General features: G+C 42.8%; 1 protein-coding gene across 1 annotated transcript; it reads left to right on the plus strand.

The window, feature by feature from the left end:
* The first annotated feature begins 17,605 nt into the window (after window positions 1–17,605).
* LOC146812181 (uncharacterized) lies at window positions 17,606–19,512 on the plus strand. The gene is made up of 2 exons (XM_085614563.1): window positions 17,606–18,114; window positions 18,416–19,512. The coding sequence occupies exons 1-2, from the start codon at window positions 17,688–17,690 to the stop codon at window positions 18,811–18,813; spliced, it is 825 nt and encodes a 274-aa protein (XP_085470689.1). The 5' UTR covers window positions 17,606–17,687; the 3' UTR covers window positions 18,814–19,512.
* The last annotated feature ends 5,595 nt before the right edge of the window (window positions 19,513–25,107 follow it).

Raw genomic sequence — 25,107 nt, forward strand, 5'->3', positions numbered from 1 at the left:
GATGAGATGTAGACAGCTGGATATACTGATCTAATCAAAGGATACTGCCTCCGTTGTCAGCTCATACATTTGGCCATGTTCATCCTCAGAAGGTGGCTGAAAGAAACAAAAATTTCAGTTTAGATTTGATCAGATTAGATGCACACAGCTGAATATTCTGACCTTAACCAGGGATGCTCCCTCAGTTGTCAGCTTGTCCATTTAGGCATCCTCAACATCAGACGGTGGCTGAAAGAAACCAAAAATACAATTAAGATTTGATTTGATTAGATGTAGACAGCTGGATATACTGATCTAATCAAAGGATACTGCCTCCGTTGTCAGCTTATACATTTGGCCATGTTCATCCTCAGAAGGTGGCTGAAAGAAACAAAAATTCCAGCTTAGATTTGATCAGCTTAGATGCAGACAGCTGAATATTCTGACCTTAACCAGGGATGCTACCTCAGTTGTCAGCTTATCCATTTAGGCATCCTCACCCTCAGACGGTGGCTGAAAGATACCAAAAATACAATTAAGATTTGATTAGATTAGATGTAGACAGCTGGATATACTGATCTAATCAAAGGATACTGCCTCCGTTGTCAGCTTATACAGTTGGCCATGTTCATCCTCAGAAGGTGGCTGAAAGAAACAAACATTCCAGTTTAGATTTGATCAGATTAGATGCAGACAGCTGAATATTCTGACCTTAACCAGGAATGCTCCCTCAGTTGTCAGCTTGTCCATTTAGGCATCCTCAACATCAGACGGTGGCTGAAAGAAACAAAAAATACAATTAAGATTTGATTTGATTAGATGTAGACAGCTGGATATATTGATCTAATCAAAGGATACTGGCTCCATTGTCAGCTTATACATTTGGCCATGTTCATCCTCAGAAGGTGGCTGAAAGAAACAAAAATTCCAGTTTAGATTTGATCAGATTAGATGCATACAGCTGAATATTCTGACCTTAACCAAGGATGCTCCCTCAGTTGTCAGCTTGTCCATTTAGGCATCCTCAACATCAGACGGTGGCTGAAAGAAACCAAAAATACAATTAAGATTTGATTTGATTAGATGTAGACAGCTGGATATACTGATCTAATCAAAGGATACTGCCTCCGTTGTCAGTTTATCCATTTGGCAATGTTCATCCTCGGAAAGTGGCTGAAAGAAACAAAAATTCCAGCTTAGATTTGATCAGATTAGATGCAGACAGCTGAATATTCTGACCTTAACCAGGGATGCTACCTCAGTTGTCAGCTTGTCCATTTAGGCATCCTCACCCTCAGACGGTGGCTGAAAGATACCAAAAATACAATTAAGATTTGATTAGATTAGAGGTAGACAGCAGGATATACTGATCTAATCAACGGAAAGTGCCTCTCTTGTGAGCTTGTTCATTTGGCCATTTTCATCCTCAGAAGGTGGCTGAAAGAAACCAAAATACGAGCTAAGATTCGATCAGATTAGATGCAGACAGCTGAATATTCTGACCTTAACCAGGGATGCTACCTCAGTTGTCAGCTTGTCCATTTAGGCATCCTCACCCTCAGATGGTGGCTGAAAGAAACCAAAAATACAATTAAGATTTGATTAGATTAGATGTAGACAGCTGGATATACTGATCTAATCAAAGGATATTGCCTCCGTTGTCAGTTTATCCATTTGGCCATGTTCATCTTCAGAAGGTGGCTGCAAGAAACAAAAATTCCATCTTAGATTTGATCAGATTAGATGCAGACAGCTGAATATTCTGACCTTAACCAGGGATGCTACCTCAGATGTCAGCTTGTCCATTTAGACATCCTCAACATCAGACGGTGGCTGAAAGAAACCAAAAACTACAATTAAGATTTGATTAGATGAGATGAAGACAGCTGGATATACTGATCTAATCCATGGAGACTGCCTACCTTGTGAGCTTGTCCATTTTGCCATTTTCATCCTCAGAAAGAGGCTGAAGGAAACAAAAAATTCAGCTTAGATTTGATCAGATTAGATGCAGACAGCTGAATACTCTGACCTTAACCAGGGATGCTACCTTAGTTGTCAGCTTGTCCATTTAGGCATCCTCACCCTCAGACGGTGGCTGAAAGATACCAATAATACAATTAAGATTTGATTAGATTAGATGTAGACAGCTGGTATATACTGATCAAATCAAAGGATACTGCCTCCGTTGTCAGCTTATACATTTGGCCATGTTCATCCTCAGAAGGTGGCTGAAAGAAACAAAAATTCCAGTTTAGATTTGATCAGATTAGATGCAGACAGCTGAATATTCTGACCTTAACCAGGGATGCTCCCTCAGTTGTCAGCTTGTCCATTTAGGCATCCTCAACATCAGACGGTGGCTGAAAGAAACCAAAAATACAATTAGGATTTGATTTGATTAGATGTAGACAGCTGGATATACTGATCTAATCAAAGGATACTGCCTCCGTTGTCAGTTTATCCATTTGGCCATGTTCATCCTCGGAAAGTGGCTGAAAGAAACAAAAATTCCAGCTTAGATTTGATCAGATTAGATGCAGACAGCTGAATATTCTGACCTTAACCAGGGATGCTACCTCAGTTGTCAGCTTGTCCATTTAGGCATCCTCACCCTCAGACGGTGGCTGAAAGATACCAAAAATACAATTAAGATTTGATTAGATTAGAGGTAGACAGCAGGATATACTGATCTAATCAACGGAAAGTGCCTCCCTTGTGAGCTTGTTCATTTGGACATTTTCATCCTCAGAAGGTGGCTGAAAGAAACCAAAATACGAGCTAAGATTCAATCAGATTAGATGCAGACAGCTGAATATTCTGACCTTAACCAGGGATGCTACCTAAGTTGTCACCTTGTCCGTTTAGGCATCCTCACCCTCAGACGGTGGCTGAAAGAAACCAAAAATACAATTAAGATTTGATTAGATTAGATGTAGACAGCTGGATATACTGATCTAATCAAAGGATATTGCCTCCGTTGTCAGTTTATCCATTTGGCCATGTTCATCTTCAGAAGGTGGCTGAAAGAAACAAAAATTCCAGTTTAGATTTGATCAGATTAGATGCAGACAGCTGAATATTCTGACCTTAACCAGGGATGCTACCTCAGTTGTCAGCTTGTCCATTTAGGCATCCTCACCCTCAGACGGTGGCTGAAAGATACCAAAAATACAATTAAGATTTGATTAGATTAGAAGTAGACAGCTGGATATACTGATCTAATCAAAGGATACTGCCTCCGTTGTCAGCTCATACATTTGGCCATGTTCATCCTCAGAAGGTGGCTGAAAGAAACAAAAATTTCAGTTTAGATTTGATCAGATTAGATGCACACAGCTGAATATTCTGACCTTAACCAGGGATGCTCCCTCAGTTGTCAGCTTGTCCATTTAGGCATCCTCAACATCAGACGGTGGCTGAAAGAAACCAAAAATACAATTAAGATTTGATTTGATTAGATGTAGACAGCTGGATATACTGATCTAATCAAAGGATACTGCCTCCGTTGTCAGCTTATACATTTGGCCATGTTCATCCTCAGAAGGTGGCTGAAAGAAACAAAAATTCCAGCTTAGATTTGATCAGCTTAGATGCAGACAGCTGAATATTCTGACCTTAACCAGGGATGCTACCTCAGTTGTCAGCTTATCCATTTAGGCATCCTCACCCTCAGACGGTGGCTGAAAGATACCAAAAATACAATTAAGATTTGATTAGATTAGATGTAGACAGCTGGATATACTGATCTAATCAAAGGATACTGCCTCCGTTGTCAGCTTATACATTTGGCCATGTTCATCCTCAGAAGGTGGCTGAAAGAAACAAAAATTCCAGTTTAGATTTGATCAGATTAGATGCATACAGCTGAATATTCTGACCTTAACCAAGGATGCTCCCTCAGTTGTCAGCTTGTCCATTTAGGCATCCTCAACATCAGACGGTGGCTGAAAGAAACCAAAAATACAATTAAGATTTGATTTGATTAGATGTAGACAGCTGGATATACTGATCTAATCAAAGGATACTGCCTCCGTTGTCAGTTTATCCATTTGGCCATGTTCATCCTCGGAAAGTGGCTGAAATAAACAAAAATTCCAGCTTAGATTTGATCAGATTAGATGCAGACAGCTGAATATTCTGACCTTAACCAGGGATGCTACCTCAGTTGTCAGCTTGCCCATTTAGGCATCCTCACCCTCAGACGGTGGCTGAAAGATACCAAGAATACAATTAAGATTTGATTAGATTAGAGGTAGACAGCAGGATATAGTGATCTAATCAACGGAAAGTGCCTCCCTTGTGAGCTTGTTCATTTTGCCATTTTCATCCTCAGAAGGTGGCTGAAAGAAACCAAATTACGAGCTAAGATTCAATCAGATTAGATGCAGACAGCTGAATATTCTGACCTTAACCAGGGATGCTACCTAAGTTGTCACCTTGTCCATTTAGGCATCCTCACCCTCAGACGGTGGCTGAAAGAAACCAAAAATACAATTAAGATTTGATTAGATTAGATGTAGACAGCTGGATATACTGATCTAATCAAAGGATATTGCCTCCGTTGTCAGTTTATCCATTTGGCCATGTTCATCTTCAGAAGGTGGCTGAAAGAAACAAAAATTCCAGTTTAGATTTGATCAGATTAGATGCAGACAGCTGAATATTCTGACCTTAACCAGGGATTCTACCTCAGTTGTCAGCTTGTCCATTTAGGCATCCTCACCCTCAGACGGTGGCTGAAAGATACCAAAAATACAATTAAGATTTGATTAGATTAGATGTAGACAGCTGGATATACTGATCTAATCAAAGGATACTGCCTCCGTTGTCAGCTCATACATTTGGCCATGTTCATCCTCAGAAGGTGGCTGAAAGAAACAAAAATTTCAGTTTAGATTTGATCAGATTAGATGCACACAGCTGAATATTCTGACCTTAACCAGGGATGCTCCCTCAGTTGTCAGCTTGTCCATTTAGGCATCCTCAACATCAGACGGTGGCTGAAAGAAACCAAAAATACAATTAAGATTTGATTTGATTAGATGTAGACAGCTGGATATACTGATCTAATCAAAGGATACTGCCTCCGTTGTCAGCTTATACATTTGGCCATGTTCATCCTCAGAAGGTGGCTGAAAGAAACAAAAATTCCAGCTTAGATTTGATCAGCTTAGATGCAGACAGCTGAATATTCTGACCTTAAGCAGGGATGCTACCTCAGATGTCAGCTTGTCCATTTAGACATCCTCAACATCAGACAGAGGCTGAAAGAAACCAAAAATACAATTAAGATTTGATTAATTTAGATGGAGACAGCTGGATATACTGATCTAATACAGGGACACTGCCTCCCTTGTGAGCTTGTCCATTTGACCATTTTCATCCTCAGAAGGTGGCTGAAAGAAACGAAAAATCCATCTTAGATTTGATTAGATTATATGCAGACAGCTCAATATTCTGGCCTTGTCCAGGGATGCTGCCTCATTTCTTAGCTTGTCCGTTTGGGCATCTTCACCCTCAGACTGTGGCTGAAAGAAACTGAAAATCCAGTTAACAGTTTGCTAGATTAGATGTAGACAGCTGGATATACTGATCTAATCCAGGGACACTGCCTCCCTTGTGAGCTTGTCCATTAGACCATTTTCATTCTCAGAAGGAGGCTGAACGAAACGAAAAATCCAGCTAAAATTTGATTAGATTAGATGCAGACAGCTCAATATTCTGACCTTATCCAGGGATGCTGCCTCAGTTTTCAGCAAGTCCGTTTAGGCATCTTCATCCTCAGTCAGTGGCTAAAAGAAACCAAAAACCCAGTTAAGACTTGATTAGATTATATGCAGACAGCTGGATTTTCAATCTGATCCAAGGATACTGCCTCCATTGTCAGCTTGTCCATTTGGGTATTTTCATTATCAGAAGGTGGCTAAACGAAACATCCAGTTTAGATTTTATCAGATTAGATACAAACAGCTGGATGTACTGATCTAATCCAGAGATATTGCCTCCTCTGTCAGTTTTTCCATTTGGCCATTTTCATTCTCAGAAGGTGGCTTAAAGAAAGAAAAAATCAAATTTATATTTGATCAGATTAGATGCAGACAGCTGAATATTCTGACCTTAACCTGGGATGCTACCTCAGTTGTCACCTTGTCCATTTAGGCATCCTAACCCTCAGACGGTGGATGAAAGAAACCAAAAATACAATTAAGATTTGATTAGATTAGATGTAGACAGCTGGATATACTGATCTAATCAAAGGACACTGCCTCCGTTGTCAGTTTATACATTTGGACATGTTCATCTTCAGAAGGTGGCTGAAAGAAAAAAAAAATCCAGCTTAGATTTGATCAGATTAGATGCAGACAGCTGAATTTTCTGACCTTAACCAGGGATGCTACCTCAGATGTCAGCTTGTCCATTTAGGCATCCTCAACATCAGACGGTGGCTGAAAGAAACCAAAAATACAATTAAGATTTGATTAGATGAGATGAAGACAGCTGGATATACTGATCTAATCCATGGATACTGCCTACCTTGTGAGCTTGTCCATTTTGCCATTTTCATCCTCAGAAAGAGGCTGAAAGAAACAAAAATTCCAGCTTAGATTTGATCAGATTAGATGCAGACAGCTGAATATTCTGACCTTAACCAGGGATGCTACCTCAGTTGTCAGCTTGTCCATTTAGGCATCCTCACCCTCAGACGGTGGCTGAAAGATACCAAAAATACAATTAAGATTTGATTAGATTAGAGGTAGACAGCAGGATATACTGATCTAATCAACGGAAAGTGCCTCCCTTGTGAGCTTGTTCATTTGGCCATTTTCATCCTCAGAAGGTGGCTGAAAGAAACCAAAATACGAGCTAAGATTCGATCAGATTAGATGCAGACAGCTGAATATTCTGACCTTAACCAGGGATGCTACCTCAGTTGTCAGCTTGTCCATTTAGGCATCCTCACCCTCAGACGGTGGCTGAAAGAAACCAAAAATACAATTAAGATTTGATTAGATTAGATGTAGACAGCTGGATATACTGATCTAATCAATGTATATTGCCTCCGTTGTCAGTTTATCCATTTGGCCATGTTCATCTTCAGAAGGTGGCTGAAAGAAACAAACATTCCAGCTTAGATTTGATCAGATTAGATGCAGACAGCTGCATATTCTGACCTTAACCAGGGATGCTACCTCAGATGTCAGCTTGTCCATTTAGGCATCCTCAACATCAGACGGTGGCTGAAAGAAACCAAAAATACAATTAAGATTTGATTAGATGAGATGAAGACAGCTGGATATACTGATCTAATCCATGGATACTGCCTACCTTGTGAGCTTGTCCATTTTGCCATTTTCATCCTCAGAAAGAGGCTGAAGGAAACAAAAAATCCAGCTTAGATTTGATCAGATTAGATGCAGACAGCTGAATATTCTGACCTTAACCAGGGATGCTACCTCAGTTGTCAGCTTGTCCATTTAGGCATCCTCACCCTCAGACGGTGGCTGAAAGATACCAATAATACAATTAAGATTTGATTAGATTAGATGTAGACAGCTGGTATATACTGATCAAATCAAAGGATACTGCCTCCGTTGTCAGCTTATACATTTGGCCATTTTCATCCTCAGAAGGTGGCTGAAAGAAACAAAAATTCCAGTTTAGATTTGATCAGATTAGATGCAGACAGCTGAATATTCTGACCTTAACCAGGTATGCTCCCTCAGTTGTCAGCTTGTCCATTTAGGCATCCTCAACATCCGACGGTGGCTGAAAGAAACCAAAAATACAATTAGGATTTGATTTGATTAGATGTGGACAGCTGGATATACTGATCTAATCAAAGGATACTGCCTCCGTTGTCAGTTTATCCATTTGGCCATGTTCATCCTCAGAAGGTGGCTGAAAGAAACCAAAATACGAGCTAAGATTCAATCAGATTAGATGCAGACAGCTGAATATTCTGACCTTAACCAGGGATGCTACCTAAGTTGTCACCTTGCCCGTTTAGGCATCCTCACCCTCAGACGGTGGCTGAAAGAAACCAAAAATACAATTAAGATTTGATTAGATTAGATGTAGACAGCTGGATATACTGATCTAATCAAAGGATATTGCCTCCGTTGTCAGTTTATCCATTTGGCCATGTTCATCTTCAGAAGGTGGCTGAAAGAAACAAAAATTCCAGCTTAGATTTGATCAGATTAGATGCATACAGCTGAATATTCTGACCTTAACCAGGGATGCTCCCTCAGTTGTCAGCTTGTCCATTTAGGCATCCTCAACATCAGACGGTGGCTGAAAGAAACCAAAAATACAATTAAGATTTGATTTGATTAGATGTAGACAGCTGGATATACTGATCTAATCCAAGGATACTGGCTCCGTTGTCACCTTATACATTTGGCCATGTTCATCCTCAGAAGGTGGCTGAAACAAAAATTCCAGTTTAGATTTGATCAGATTAGATGCATACAGCTGAATATTCTGACCTTAACCAGGGATGCTACCTCAGATGTCAGCTTGTCCATTTAGGCATCCTCAACATCAGACGGTGGCTAAAAGAAACCAAAAATACAATTAAGATTTGATTAGATGAGATGAAGACAGCTGGATATACTGATCTAATCCATGGATACTGCCTACCTTGTGAGCTTGTCCATTTTGCCATTTTCATCCTCAGAAAGAGGCTGAAAGAAACAAAAATTCCATCTTAGATTTGATCGGATTAGATGCAGACAGCTGAATATTCTGACCTTAACCAGGGATGCTACCTCAGTTGTCAGCTTGTCCATTTAGGCATCCTCACCCTCAGACGGTGGCTGAAAGATACCAAAAATACAATTAAGATTTGATTAGATTAGATGTAGTCAGCTGGATATACTGATCTAATCAAAGGATACTGCCTCCGTTGTCAGTTTATCCATTTGGCCATGTTCATCCTCAGAAGGTGGCTGAAAGAAACCAAAATACGAGCTAAGATTCGATCAGATTAGATGCAGACAGCTGAATATTCTGACCTTAACCAGGGATGCTACCTCAGTTGTCAGCTTGTCCATTTAGGCATCCTCACCCTCAGACGGTGGCTGAAAGAAACCAAAAATACAATTAAGATTTGATTAGATTAGATGTAGACAGCTGGATATACTGATCTAATCAATGTATATTGCCTCCGTTGTCAGTTTATCCATTTGGCCATGTTCATCTTCAGAAGGTGGCTGAAAGAAACAAACATTCCAGCTTAGATTTGATCAGATTAGATGCAGACAGCTGCATATTCTGACCTTAACCAGGGATGCTACCTCAGATGTCAGCTTGTCCATTTAGGCATCCTCAACATCAGACGGTGGCTGAAAGAAACCAAAAATACAATTAAGATTTGATTAGATGAGATGAAGACAGCTGGATATACTGATCTAATCCATGGATACTGCCTACCTTGTGAGCTTGTCCATTTTGCCATTTTCATCCTCAGAAAGAGGCTGAAGGAAACAAAAAATCCAGCTTAGATTTGATCAGATTAGATGCAGACAGCTGAATATTCTGACCTTAACCAGGGATGCTACCTCAGTTGTCAGCTTGTCCATTTAGGCATCCTCACCCTCAGACGGTGGCTGAAAGATACCAATAATACAATTAAGATTTGATTAGATTAGATGTAGACAGCTGGTATATACTGATCAAATCAAAGGATACTGCCTCCGTTGTCAGCTTATACATTTGGCCATTTTCATCCTCAGAAGGTGGCTGAAAGAAACAAAAATTCCAGTTTAGATTTGATCAGATTAGATGCAGACAGCTGAATATTCTGACCTTAACCAGGTATGCTCCCTCAGTTGTCAGCTTGTCCATTTAGGCATCCTCAACATCAGACGGTGGCTGAAAGAAACCAAAAATACAATTAGGATTTGATTTGATTAGATTTGGACAGCTGGATATACTGATCTAATCAAAGGATACTGCCTCCGTTGTCAGTTTATCCATTTGGCCATGTTCATCCTCAGAAGGTGGCTGAAAGAAACCAAAATACGAGCTAAGATTCAATCAGATTAGATGCAGACAGCTGAATATTCTGACCTTAACCAGGGATGCTACCTAAGTTGTCACCTTGCCCGTTTAGGCATCCTCACCCTCAGACGGTGGCTGAAAGAAACCAAAAATACAATTAAGATTTGATTAGATTAGATGTAGACAGCTGGATATACTGATCTAATCAAAGGATATTGCCTCCGTTGTCAGTTTATCCATTTGGCCATGTTCATCTTCAGAAGGTGGCTGAAAGAAACAAAAATTCCAGCTTAGATTTGATCAGATTAGATGCATACAGCTGAATATTCTGACCTTAACCAGGGATGCTCCCTCAGTTGTCAGCTTGTCCATTTAGGCATCCTCAACATCAGACGGTGGCTGAAAGAAACCAAAAATACAATTAAGATTTGATTTGATTAGATGTAGACAGCTGGATATACTGATCTAATCCAAGGATACTGGCTCCGTTGTCACCTTATACATTTGGCCATGTTCATCCTCAGAAGGTGGCTGAAACAAAAATTCCAGTTTAGATTTGATCAGATTAGATGCATACAGCTGAATATTCTGACCTTAACCAGGGATGCTACCTCAGATGTCAGCTTGTCCATTTAGGCATCCTCAACATCAGACGGTGGCTAAAAGAAACCAAAAATACAATTAAGATTTGATTAGATGAGATGAAGACAGCTGGATATACTGATCTAATCCATGGATACTGCCTACCTTGTGAGCTTGTCCATTTTGCCATTTTCATCCTCAGAAAGAGGCTGAAAGAAACAAAAATTCCATCTTAGATTTGATTGGATTAGATGCAGACAGCTGAATATTCTGACCTTAACCAGGGATGCTACCTCAGTTGTCAGCTTGTCCATTTAGGCATCCTCACCCTCAGACGGTGGCTGAAAGATACCAAAAATACAATTAAGATTTGATTAGATTAGATGTAGACAGCTGGATATACTGATCTAATCAAAGGATACTGCCTCCGTTGTCAGCTTATACATTTGGCCATGTTCATCCTCAGAAGGTGGCTGAAAGAAACAAAAATTCCAGTTTAGATTTGATCAGATTAGATGCAGACAGCTGAATATTCTGACCTTAACCAGGGATGCTCCCTCAGTTGTCAGCTTGTCCATTTAGGCATCCTCAACATCAGACGGTGGCTGAAAGAAACCAAAAATACAAGTAAGATTTGATTTGATTAGATGTAGACTGCTGGATATACTGATCTAATCAAAGGATACTGCCTCCGTTGGCAGTTTATCCATTTGGCCATGTTCATCCTCGGAAAGTGGCTGAAAGATACAAAAATTCCAGCTTAGATTTGATCAGATTAGATGCAGACAGCTGAATATTCTGACCTTAACCAGGGATGCTACCTCAGTTGTCAGCTTGTCCATTTAGGCATCCTCAACATCATACAGAGGCTGAAAGAAATCAAAAATACAATTAAGATTTGATTAGATTAGAGGTAGACAGCAGGATATACTGATCTAATCAACGGATAGTGCCTCCCTTGTGAGCTTGTTCGTTTGGCCATTTTCATCCTCAGAAGGTGGCTGAAAGAAACCAAAATACGAGCTAAGATTCGATCCCATTATATGCAGACAGCTGAATATTCTGACCTTAACCAGGGATGCTACCTAAGTTGTCACCTTGTCCATTTAGGCATCCTCACCCTCAGACGGTCGCTGAAAGAAACCAAAAATACAATTAAGATTTGATTAGATTAGATGTAGACAGCTGGATATACTGATCTAATCAAAGGATATTGCCTCCGTTGTCAGTTTATCCATTTGGCCATGTTCATCTTCAGAAGGTGGCTGAAAGAAACAAAAATTCCAGTTTAGATTTGATCAGATTAGATGCAGACAGCTGAATATTCTGACCTTAACCAGGGATGCTACCTCAGATGTCAGCTTGTCCATTTAGGCATCCTCAACATCAGACGGTGGCTGAAAGAAACCAAAAATACAATTAAGATTTGATTAGATTAGATGAAGACAGCTGGATATACTGATCTAATCCATGGATACTGCCTACCTTTTTGAGCTTGTCCATTTTGCCATTTTCATCCTCATAAAGAGGCTGAAAGAAACAAAAATTCCAGCTTAGATTTGATCAGATTAGATGCAGACAGCTGAATATTCTGACCTTAACCAGGGATGCTACCTCAGTTGTCAGCTTATCCATTTAGGCATCCTCACCCTCAGACGGTGGCTGAAAGATACCAAAAATACAATTAAGATTTGATTAGATTAGATGTAGACAGCTGGATATACTGATCTAATCAAAGGATACTGCCTCCGTTGTCAGTTTATACATTTGGCCATTTTCATCCTCAGAAGGTGGCTGAAAGAAACAAAAATTCCAGTTTAGATTTGATCAGCTTAGATGCAGACAGCTGAATATTCTGACCTTAACCAGGGATGCTACCTCAGTTGTCAGCTTGTACATTCAGGCACCCTCATCCTCAGACTGTGGCTGAAAGAAACCAAAAATACAATTAAGATTTGATTAGATGTAGAAAGTTGGATATACTGATTTAATCCAGGGATACTGCCTCCCTTGTGAGCTTGACCATTTGGCCATTTTCATCCTCAGAAGGTGACTGAAATTAACAAAAAATCCAGCTAAGATTTGATTAGATTAGATGCAGACAGCTCAATATTCTGACCTTGTCTAGGGATGCTGCCTCAGTTGTTAGCTTGTCCATTTGGGCATCTTCACTCTCAGGTGATGGCTTAAAGAAACCAAAAACCCACTTAAGAGTTCCTTAGATTAGATGTAGTACAAAAGGGGGTGGTGATGGACGGAGCATCAGAACCAATCAAACACTCACACCCAGTCAACAGATCCAGGTTTGATCCATCACCGTTCTTTAGCCCACTCTGCCACCCCAGTTCAGACATGGCCATATGCAAATCAGTCTGACCCTGTGCCTCATGGGAACAGTCCAGCCCGAACTGCCAAGCCATGCCTTCCCTGGACCGGAAAAAAAGCTTCCTAGGACCGGTTTCTGGCATTTCAGCCGTCTTCAGCCAGGCTTGCTTGAATCCAGTGGCAAAGTGAGCAAGGGACTCACGTCTGAGCATACCCTGCCAACTTATGGCGAACAAAGCGGTACAAAAGGAGGTGGTGATGGACGGAGCATCAGAACCAACCAAACACTCACACCCAGTCAACAGATCCAGGTTTGACCCATCACCGTTCTTTAGCCCACTCTGCCACCCCAGTTCAGACATGGCCATATGCAAATCAGTCTGACACTGTGCCTCATGGGAACAGTCCAGCCCGAACTGCCAAGCCATGCCTTCCCTGGACTGGAAAAATTCAAGCAAGCCTGGCTGAAGACGGCTGAAATGCCAGAAACCGGTCCTAGGAAGCTTGTTTCTGGTCCAGGGAAGGCATGGCTTGGCAGTTCGGGCTGGACTGTTCCCATGAGGCACAGGGTCAGACTGATTTGCATATGGCCATGTCTGAACTGGGGTGGCAGAGTGGGCTAAAGAACAGTGATGGATCAAACCCAGATCTGTTGACTGGGTGTGAGTGTTTGATGGGTTTTCATGCTCCGTCCATCACCACCCCCTTTTTTACCGCTTAGATTAGATGTAGACAGCTGGATATACTGATCTAATCCAGAGATACTGCCTCTCTTGTGAGCTTGACTATTGGGCCATTTTCATCCTCAGAAGGTGGATGAAAGAAACAAAAATTCCAGCTAAGATTTGGTCAGATTAGATGAAGAGAGCTGATTATTCTGACCTTAACCAGGGATGCTACCTCAGTTGTCAGCTTGTCCATTTAGGCACCTTCATCCTCATACGGTGGCTGAATGAAACCAAAAATAGAATTAAAATTTGATTAGATCTAGAAAATTGGATATACTGATCTAATCCAGTGATACTGCCTCCCTTGTGATCTTGACCATTTGGCCATTTTCATCCTTGTAAGGGGATTGAAAGAAACAAAAAATCCAGCTAAGATTTGATTAGATTAGATGCAGACAGCTCAATATTCTAACCTTGTCTAGGGATGCTGCCTAAGTTGTTAGCTTGTCCATTTGGGTATCTTCGCCCTCAGACGGTGGATGAAAGAAACAACAAATCCAGTTAAGAGTTTGTTAGATTAGATGTAGAAAGCTGGATATACTGATCTAATCCAGGGATACTGCCTCAGTTGTCAGCTTGTCCATTTACGTATCTTCATCCTCAGATGGTGGCTGAAAGAAACCAAAAAAACAATTAAGAGTTGAATAGATTACATGTAGACAGCTGGATATACTGATCTAATCGAAGGAAGATGCCTCAGTTGTCAGCTTGTCCTTTTGTGAATCTTCATTCTCAGAAGGTGGCCAAAAGAGACGAAAAATCCAATTAAGGTTTGCATAGAATAGATGTAGACAGCTGAATATACTTATCTAATCCAGGAATTCTGCCTCCCTTATCAGCTTGTCTATTAGGTTGTCTGCGTGTCCATTTGGACATTTTCACACTCAGTATGTGGCTGAAAGAAACAACATATCCAGCTAAGATTTGAATAGATTAGATGCAGAAAGCTTAATATTCTGACCTTATCCAGGGATCCTGCCTCAGTTTTCAGCTTGTCCATTTGGGCATCTTCATCCTCAGTCGGTGGCTGAAAGAAACCAAAATCCAGTTAAGATTTTGTTACATTAGATGTAGACAGCTGGATATACTGATCTAATCCAGGGATATTGCCTCCGTTGTCAGCGTGTCCATGTGGACATTTTCATCCTCAGAATGTGGCTGAAAGATAGAAAAATTCGACCTTAGATGTGATTAGATTAGACAGCTAAATATTCTGACCTTAACTAGGGATGCTGCCTCAATTGTACGCTTATCCATTTAGGCATCTTCACCCTCAGATGGTGCCTGAAGGAAACCAAAAATCCAGTTAGGATTTCATTAGATTAGATGTAGACAGCTGCATATTCTGATTTTACCCAGGGATACCGCCTCCGTTGTCAGCTTGTCCATTTGGCAATTTGCATCCTCAGAAGGTGGCTGAAAGAAACAAAAAATACAGCCAAGATTTGATTAGATTAGATGCATTCAGTTTAATATTCTGACCTTACCCAGGGATGCTGCCTCAGTTTTCAGCTTGTCCATTTAGGCATCTTCATCCTCAGTCGGTGGCTGGGAGAAACCAAAAACCCAGTTCAGACTTTATTAGATTAGATTTAGACAGCTGTATATAGTGATCTAATCCCAGGAAGATGCCTCAGTTGTCAGCTTGTCCTTTTGTGAATCTTCATTCTCAGAATGTAGCTGATACCAAAAACTCAATTAAGATTTGATCAGAATAGATGTAGACAGCTGAATATACTGATCTAATCCAGGGATATGGCCTCCGTTGCCAGCTTGTCTATTTTGCAATTTTCATCCTCAGAAGGTGGCTGAAAGAAATGAAAAATCGAGCTAAAACCTGATCAGATTAGATACAGAAAAATGAATATTCTGACCTTATCCAGAGATGCTGCCTCAGTTGTGAGCTTATCCATTTAGTAATCTTCACCCTCAGATGGTGGCCGAAAGAAATCAAAAATTCAGTTAAAATATGATTAGATTAGATGAGGATAGCTGGATGTACTGATCTAATCCAGGGATAGTGCCTCCGCTGTCAGTTTGTCCGTTTGGCCATTTTCATTCTCAGAAGGTGGCTGAAAGAAATGAAAAATCCAGCTAAGATTTGATCAGATTAGATGCAAGCAACTGAATATTATGACCTTATTCAGTGATGCTGCCTCAGTTGTCAGCTTGCCATTTCGGCATCTTTACTCTCAGGCGGTAGCTGAAAGAACACAAAAATCCAGTTAAGATTTGATTAGATTTGATGTAGACATCTGGATATACTGATCTAATCGAGGAATACTGCCTCTTTTTTTTTTTTAAGTTTTATTTTCCAATGCATTAGATACAGAGATATGAAAATTTCAGCTCCCACCCCCCACCCCCTACAGCTACAAAATTACTATGTTCCAAGGACACAAATAGAAAAAAAGAAAATATATACCGTTAAAAGAATTGGGTTCTTAGTCCCCAAATACAAGGTAAAAGAAGGAAGAAATCATAAACTTAGGAAGAAAAAGAGGAGAGAGCGCCATCAGGCCGTTGGCTGACCATGAACTGTCCCTCGAGTGAAAAAAGGCGTATTAGCCGTTTGAACCAGGCTGTTCCAGCCAGGGAGTGAGAAGTCCCCAGATGTTTAACCCCTTCTTTCGCCCTTTGCGGCCTTTTTTAGTGTATACAGCCTTTTCCAGGTGGTAGGTCGCAACTAGCCTGGCCAACCATTGGGAGAAAGGAGGGGTGCCAGTCTCTATCCATGCTGAAGCAACGCAGATCCTCCACACTGTCATAGTGACGAAGATAAGCACTCCACCTTTTTCCCTGTTGGCCTCCTTTTGTGTCCCCAACAGAATGGTTATGGGAGTCAACACTATAGTCTGAGAAATAACCCTCCCCAGAAAGTCCTGAACTTTAAGAAGGACTGGAGTGAGTTTTGGGCAAGTGGCGAACATGTGTGCTGCGTCAGCACCAAACTCCGAGCACGGAGGGCACAGCGTCCCTTTGCCTGCCCCCCATTTGGCAATTTTACTGGGGGTGATGTATAAAAAGAAGATGGTTTTAAAGTGTTGCGCCTGTAGTTTAGCTGACAGTAAATCGCTTTGGGAAAGTTCCAGTGAGTTATAGAACTTGCTAAGTGGGGCCTCCAGTTTTGTGAGCCACTTGTCTGCTATTCTAGGTAGATCGTCTGGGGTTTGGCTGTTTAGTGCAGAGCATATAAGTCCTATCCGAGTGGTCACTGGGGCCCGTAAAGTCACATATAGTAAAGTATTTAAAGGCGTCTTGGTTTTTCAAACCATATTTGCTTTGTAGATCTGCAAAGGATTTAATTCCTTCGCTGGAAAGTAGGTCTCCTAGCTTTGTGATACCAGCTTTATACCAATCTAGTAGATAGGACCTGCCAAAGATAGCGGGCAGGTTGCAGTTTGCACTGGTGGGGGAATAGTAGTTAAGTCTTCCCAGCCCGTATATTCTGCGAATATTGCAAAATATCTTAAAGGAATTCATCAGTGTCTTGAATCTGACATGTTTGAAGTATCCAAAGGATACCAGCCTGAGAAGACAGCCGCGGGTCTCCTCTCCCAGTAAGAGATGAAATGGTGAAGGAAGCCTGGTCGAAGAAGAGAAGGAGTGTTCCTTCACCATTTCAGTACTGTATTGCAGAACTGAAGCCCAATAATAAAGCACTATCGTGCACATGCATCAACATCCCAAAAAGCGATTCCTTATTAGCGAGAAATAAAGAATCGGTAATAAGGAATCGCTTTTCGGAATGCATGAACAGATTCGGTAATTTTCAGCGATTTATTAAAAATCGCTATTAATTACCGATTCCACATTAGCGAGTACAGCAAACACCGATTAGCAATTTGCGAGTTCGGTATTACCGAAATCGGTATTAGCGATTTCGGTAATAGCGAATTTGAAAAAAACGGGTCGCTCCGGGAGTGGGTTGATGACATCACTACCAGGAAGTCAAGCTGCCCCACCCTCATTCACTGGCCTGAGGAGCTCACAGGAGGAGGCACAGGACACAGGCTGAGGCTACTGAATCCTCTCTCAGAAACCATCCACCCTACCCTCACCAGGATGGACAAGGATGCACCAGGCACTGCTGAAACTGCCAGGAAGAGGAAGAGAAAATTATCTGACAGGGAACTGGAGCACTTGATTGAGGGGGTGAGCAGCAAGCATGACAAGCTGTTCGGTAAGCTGTCCCTCAAGGTGCCCGAGGCTGAGAAGAGAAGAATTTGGCTTCGCATCAGGGAGAGGGTGAATGCCGTGGGAGTGACGCCCCGCAGCATCGATGACCTAAAGAAGAGGTGGTATGACCTCAGGAAGAGGGCCAAGGAGAGGATTGCAGAAAGGGTCAAGGAGGCAGCTGGCACAGGAGGGGGGCCATCCACAGTGCCTGCAAACACTGCCCTTGAGGAGCTCGTCGAAGGGACCATCGAGCCAGAGGCGGTTGTGGGAGTTACGCAGATAGACACCTCCGGCGCAGCCACCACTGAACAAGGTAAGATGCATGCTTGCACCCATACTCTGCGTATCGTATACCGATCCCCATCCCCCCAGCTAAATCACAGTGTGCAGGCAGAAGTGCACAACACATATGCCCTCACATCAGTATTGCATCATGGGAGTCGTAGTCATGTCAGCCAAGTGTGCATGTGTAGTCATAAATGCAAAAATAAATTAGATCAGCGGTACAGGCACAACATAGAGATAAATAATGTAATTCATAGAAGGATATTAATGCAGAATGACAAACAGATGTAGTTTAAAAAATAACTAACCATGCACTGTTTCACACACAGATGCATCTCCTGGGGATTCGGATGATAGTGGGCGCCTCATCATCTCAGAAACACCGTCTGATTCCGATGGCAACACTCCGCAGGAGGGTCAATCCCCACCTCCTCCAGCAACAATACCACCACCACCAACACCTGCGACAAAACCAGCAAGACGCAGGGCACAAGTCCCCTCCATGCAGGTGATGGATGCATGCCCGAGTCCTGCAACCACAACTGGGCCAAGTCCTACAGGTGTCACACCGCCAGCACCACCACCAGCACGTGGCCGAGTCACGCAGCGGCGAGGTCCCTGCGCAGTACTGCCGATGGAGCCGACAAGGCAAGGTACATATATGGTGGCATCGAGGCTCAGATGCTGCGTGTTCAGCGCCTGCAGGGGAGACACATGGGGACAATGAACCTAAACATGTCGCGTCTCGCTAAACACATTTGCACTCTGACTGGCAAAGTGCGGAACATGACCACAGAGGGCAATGAGAAAATCAGTGAAGACCTCCAGGAACTCACACGTGCCATCAGAGCAGGACAACACAGTGAGCGCCGGAGGCATAGACAGAACTTGCTCCGTTCCACAGCATCGACCAGGGCCATCACAAGGCTCTGCAACAGCACTGCTGTGTTGTCCCGCCGCTCCGTGTCACTGCAGGTGGACCTCGGCCATTACTGTGGTGACGTGGCGAAGGCCTTAGGCCAGGTGACCACTGCAGTGGAACACTTGCAGTCAGGAACATTCAGTGGCAGCAACTTGGGAGGGGAGGACGGCAGTGAGGCTGCTTCAAGTGTAAGCAGCGTCTCGGTGATGGAGACCAGCACCAGGAGGCGCAGTTCGTGCTGCTCCACAGCCACAGGGACACAGCGTGGTGAGGTGGAGGAGACACGTGATAGGAGGCTGGGCATTCGTGGGAAGCACCACTAGTCAATCTGTACAGCATCCCTGACCATGGTGGGGTAACCATGGCCCACTTTAATTTAACTATTGCACTCCCGTGACTACAACGGGCATGTTTTTGTCCACAATGTGTGGGGGAACTCTACTTTGCATTTCTGTGTGACATTACATACATCAGTGCTCCTGTGAATTAAACAGTAGCACTACTAATGATATCGTCATGGCTCATTCTTACCTGGGTCGGAAATGATGTTGTGTGATGTATTTCCGCCTCCTTTGACCCTCAGCTGTGTTTGGAACGTGTGCCTGTCGGTGTTGTGCGGGTGGTTGGTAATCCCGGTAGTCGTCATTCCTGTCCACCTCTATGGGTATCCCCCTTCTGGTTGCAATGTTGTGCAGCATGGCACAAACTGCTACAATCCTGCAGCAGGTGTCTGGTTTATATTGCAAGGCACCACCAGTCTCATGTAAGAATCCGGAAGCGACTCTTCAGAATCCCAAAAGTCCTCTCAATCACATTTCTGGTGCTTATGGGGGCCGCGTTGTAGCGTTGCTCCTGTGGTGTTGCTGGATTGATGTAGGGGGTGAGGATATATTCACGCAGGGCGTATGCACTGTCACCTACAGGATGGAAGCAAAGGCTTAGCGACAGTCATGATGATACATGTGTGATGCTGATGTTATGAAGAGGTATGTGTACGTACCAAGCAGGAGTCCCTCTCCGAATTCTCCATTGAGTAGACGCCTGTGGATGCCACTGTGTCTGAATATGTAGGAGTTGTGTGTGCTCCCTGGAAATTGTGCCACTATGTCCGTGATGATGTGCTTGGCATCGCACACGACCTGCACGTTGATGGAGTGGTAGGACTTCCTGTTACGGAAGATGTACTCATTGGCTGAGGGTGGACAGATGGGGACATGCGTACAGTCAATGCATCTTATGACATGAGGGAATTGGGCCACCTGGTAGAATGCCTGTTTGGTGTGGTCCAACTGCTGTGGGGTTGTGGGGAAGCTGATGTGGGTATGTATCATTGTCAGCATGGCATCAATGAATTTACAGAAGAAGCGTGATTGTGCGCTTTGTGATATGCCTCCCGCTACCGCTATGACCCCCTGAAAACTTCCAGACACCAGTAGGTGCAGGCTGCATAGGACCTGGACGTGCGCAGGAATGGCATTGGTCCGACGTGTCTGGTGCTACAGTAGTGGTTCCAGGTCTGCAATTAGGTGCATTATCATAGCACGATTGAGACGATACTTGTCGTAGACCTCATCCTCATTTTGGCCAAGCAATGTGATGCGCACTCTGAATACTCTCTCCTGGATCCTTCTCCTGCGCTGTGCTGCTGCATTAATTCTCATCCTCCTTGCATGCACGTAGAGTGGCTGCCATTTTGTTAAAGGAAACAGGGTCTCCTGGCCCAATTTGTATGGCTTTCTGATTGATAGCATCTGTGGCACATTTGGGATTTTTTGGGGATTTTTTTTTTTTTCTGCAACTTTACCTCCTGGTTCTGATTCCCCTTAATCTGCTCATGCAAAATAGCTAAATTTGGAATTTTCGGTATTTGCGACTTTTGATGCATTAATTAGCGATTCTTTATTTGCGATTGGCAAATGCCAGGCGCTATTAGTGATTTCGGTATTTCCGATTTTTTATTTTGCGATTCTTTATTTTAACAGGGAATTTTTTTGCGATTCTTTATTTTACCGGGCAAATATTTTGCGATTCTTTATTTTTTCGCTATTGGTGTGGATGCATTGGGATTCGTTTTTTGCCACTTGCTAACGGGGGATTTTTGCGAATCGGTATTTTTGCGAGTTGATTTTTGGTTGATGCATGTGCCAGTTAGTTAGGAAAAGCCCAGCCGCCCCACTCTCTGGGGAGAGACAGTTGTTTTAGAGCCCGCCTACGTTGTGAGTAAGCCCAGATAAATTGCGTAAAGAGCTGCTGAAATTTCTGCAGCTTAGTTTTGCTGAATTCCAGTGGAATGGCACGGAAAAAGTAGAGCAATCTTGGGAAGTAGGTCATTTTGATTACATTGCATCTACCCACAAAAGTCAGGTGTAAGTTGTCAATTTGTTTGAGGGCTCTCTTTGTTTCAGTGGCCAAAGGGGATAGGTTCTCGGTTACAATTTCGTCTATATCAGCAGTTATAGTTACCCCCAAATATTTGGCCTTCGGGACAATCCGGCTATCAATCCAATTAATTTCTTTGTTCATTATTATTTGGGTTTTCTTTTTATTCAATACGTAACCCGAGATTTTCCCAAATTTTTGTGCCTCCAATACCAATGCCAAAATAGCACTCTCGGGTTCAGGGGTGGTTATGGCCAGGTCGTCAGCGTAGGCCATACTTTTGGTGTCACTGCCCTGCCTGCTTACTGCCAAGATTGCTGTGTTCTTTTCGATTTTCTTGATTAGGGGATCTATGTAGAGGGCAAAAAGCAAAGAGGAGCAAGGGCAGCCTTGCCTGGTACCCCGAGAGATGTTAAATTGCTCAGTTAGCCTCCCATTAATCGACACACATGCCGTCGGGCTCTGGTACAGAGCTTGTACAGCCTGCGTTAGTTTTGGCCCGAAGCCCATCCTCCTCATGACACACCACAGGATCTGCCAGGAGACCCGATCAAATGCCTCTGTTGTCAGCTTGGCCATTCGGCCATTTTAATCCTCAGAAGGTGGATGAAATAAACAAGAAAATCCAGCTAACATTTGATTAGATTAGATGCAGACAGCTGCATATTGTGACCTTATCTAGGGATGCTGCCTCAGTTGTCTGCTTGTCCATTTAGGCACTGTGATTCTCAGGAGGTGGCTGAAGGAAACGAAAAATCCAGTTTAGATTTGATTAGATTAGTTGTAGAGAGCTGAATATACTGATTTAATCCAGGGATGCTGCCTCAGTTGTCACCTTGTCCATTTTTGAATCTTCATTCTCAGAAGGTGGCTGAAAGAAACCAGAAATCCAGCTAATATTTGATTAGATTAAATGCAGAAACCTGAATATTCTGACCTTAACCAGGGATGCTGCCTCATTTGTCAGCTTGTCCCTTTAAGCATCTTCATCCTCTGATGGTCGCTGAAAGAAACCAAAAATCCAGATAAGATTTATTAGAATAGATGTAGACAGCTGGATATACTGCTGTAATCGAGGGATGCTACCTCAGTTGTCAGCTTGTCCATTTAGGCATCTTCATCTTCTGACGGTGAATGGAAAAAACCAAAAACCCAGTTAAGATTTGATTAGAATAGATGTAGACAGCTGAATATAGTGATATAATCCAGGTATGGTGCTTTTGTTGTCAGCTTGTCCATCTAGCCATTTTTATCCTCAGAAAGTGGCTGAAAGAAACCAGAAATACAACTAGGATTTGACTAGATTAGATGCAGACAACTGAATAGTCGGACCTTATTCAGAGATACGGCCTCGGCTGGCAGATTATCCATTTAGGCATCTTTACCCTCAGAAGGTGTCTGAAAGAAACCAAAGTCAAACTAACAATTCTAATGGTTTAAACACATATTCCTCTATTCAGTTTACACAACCATTTTTACAAGTCCCTAGAGAATTTTTGTTGATTTGATAACTAGTGCTTAATTCCCTCTTGCTCTTAAAAACCATAAGAAAGTGCATATTTTTCCTTGCTTGCCCCATTGTTTGTGGCTTGCTGCTGCTGGTGTTTGAACAGTGCACACTGGGGCACTGCTGTCCACTCGCTAATACATATCTTCTGACCCCTATTACATAGGGTAAAATTGGTTAACCCTCAACTGGTATATTGGCCAAAAACATGTCTATGCGTCACCTCCATGCACTGGCTAGACAAGTGAAAAAATGAAGGGCCACATCCTCAGCACCTCAGAATGCTTTCTGGACCTTTGACGGAAGAGAAGAGGACTGGACCTGCCGTCTGGAACCTGTGAGTAGAGTTGAAGGGATGGCCCTGCTCCCACTTTCACCATGAGACTAAGAAGTAGACTACAAGGGTCAGCTGTCTGAACTCCTTTGTGACTACGAGGACATAACAAGGTGCAAGAGGCCTTCCTTTAGAGTGACCAGTGGGTAAGTTACAAGTTACAAGTGGAACTGGACTTGACCCTGCTTGAGGCTTCTACTGGGGTGTGCCCTGGCTTTACTCTACCTACCAATTTCAGGGTTCACCACCAGCCTTGTGGTTCATACAAAGCCTTTTAAAAAGATGTTTTTTTAATGTCATTCGTGACAGACGTTTATTGCAAAACAAACTGAATTTATTTGAAATAGTTGCAAGTTAAAAATTTGTGATTTAATGAAACAATGAAACAATGACTACTAGGCGAGAAACATGTCCACCATCTAGGAGTAGAGTTCTTTTTTGACACATTATAGCCAGATAGTCGCCTCTTCTAATCCTTATTTTAACCAGGCTGGGATCCTTCCAGAAGAAAGTTTATTTAGAGGATTCCCTCCCCTGTTTCATCTTGCACATCCACCATTACATCTACACGTACTAGGCCCCTCACACCCACGGCACCTAAATGGCAAGGAACAAAAGATCTCGGGTAAAGAGCCCCTTTATGGGTGCTCGTCGGCTATTGCAGCGCCGACCCGATGAGGAGCAGGCCCATATGATGAAGCATGACACCTAGCTTGCTGGGTGTGTGAGGGCCCTAGTTTTGAAAAGAGGAATTCCCTCCTCCTTGGAGGGCAACCTATCAACGTGATATCACATAAACTCTCTTATCGTGTTCTGTGACCCACTGAGGAACTTCGTACTAATTTCTTGTAATATATCAGGGCACGTACGTTGGACCTTTCCAAAAGCCCACTGTCCCTAATCATTGATTGATTGCAAGCACGGGCACTCCTGTGGGACAATTCTAAAAGGATACCAGAGACGCCAATTGCCTCTACTGGCCCAACCCTCGTGAACTTCCCTCCACATAGCTATCTTCTGGAGCTCGCCATTAATATGGAGGAGACCCAGGGAAATAGCTTCAGTGATGACATAGCTGCAGAAATCCTGAGAACCACCTCTTCTATTCTAGGGGCAGAAAGTAGCTCAGCCTCAGGTACCCAGTCAGAGGACTGGACTTCCTTAATGACGATGAAAAGAGAATGGCTTAAGATAACATTACATGGGGTGCTGACGCCCTCCTGATAAGGATTCAAGTTGCAGAGGGTGCGCTTAAAACTACCATTCAGGTGACCCTATTTAAATCAAGATTAGCAGAACTGAACAATGAGATCGCAGAGCACAAGGACTATCTGATGAAACAGAAAGTCAACAAATTACAAAAAGATATCCATAAATTTGAGAAGGAAAAGGTGTACCCCTATCTGAAGGCTGACTACACGCCAGCTAAGGACAGCTATTCCTCAGATGAAAGTAATGATGCCAACAGGAGGGGCTCCTTGAGTAGTGACTCCAGCACTGGGAGTTGGGGTGGTACTAACTTGAGAAAGGCTAATCGCACTCAGTTCACCAATTACCACATACCTAACTACCATGGTCCACCACAGCCCTTTTGGCCTTTTCCCATGTATCCACAAGGCCAACTGCAATTCTTTCCTACTGGTAACCCTCCTTTTTTAGGCAGAGGTTGGGGCAGAGGAAGAGATGCGCAAAAGAGGCGGGCAGAAACAAGTGCAGTGGAAAGATCAACCACCCAATACAGTGGAGACAAGGAGCAAAATTTAGGGCAGGAGACTTTAGTGGTGAATCTCTGAATGTCTGTACTGGAAAAAGGACTGGGATATGTCCCCACCCCAAAGACTGATAGATTGCGAGAACAATGTGAAATCCACAATTTCTT

The sequence above is a fragment of the Triturus cristatus genome, chromosome 7, assembly GCF_964204655.1.
Source record: "Triturus cristatus chromosome 7, aTriCri1.1, whole genome shotgun sequence".
In the NCBI taxonomy this organism is placed as follows: domain Eukaryota; kingdom Metazoa; phylum Chordata; class Amphibia; order Caudata; family Salamandridae; genus Triturus; species Triturus cristatus.

Coding starts and splice junctions, on each gene's coding strand:
- LOC146812181 (XM_085614563.1), top strand. CDS start 17,688: ATGGACAAGGATGCACCAGGCACTGCTGAAACTGCCAGGAAGAGGAAG. Junction 18,115..18,415: donor CGCAGCCACCACTGAACAAG/GTAAGATGCATG, acceptor TTTCACACACAG/ATGCATCTCCTGGGGATTCG.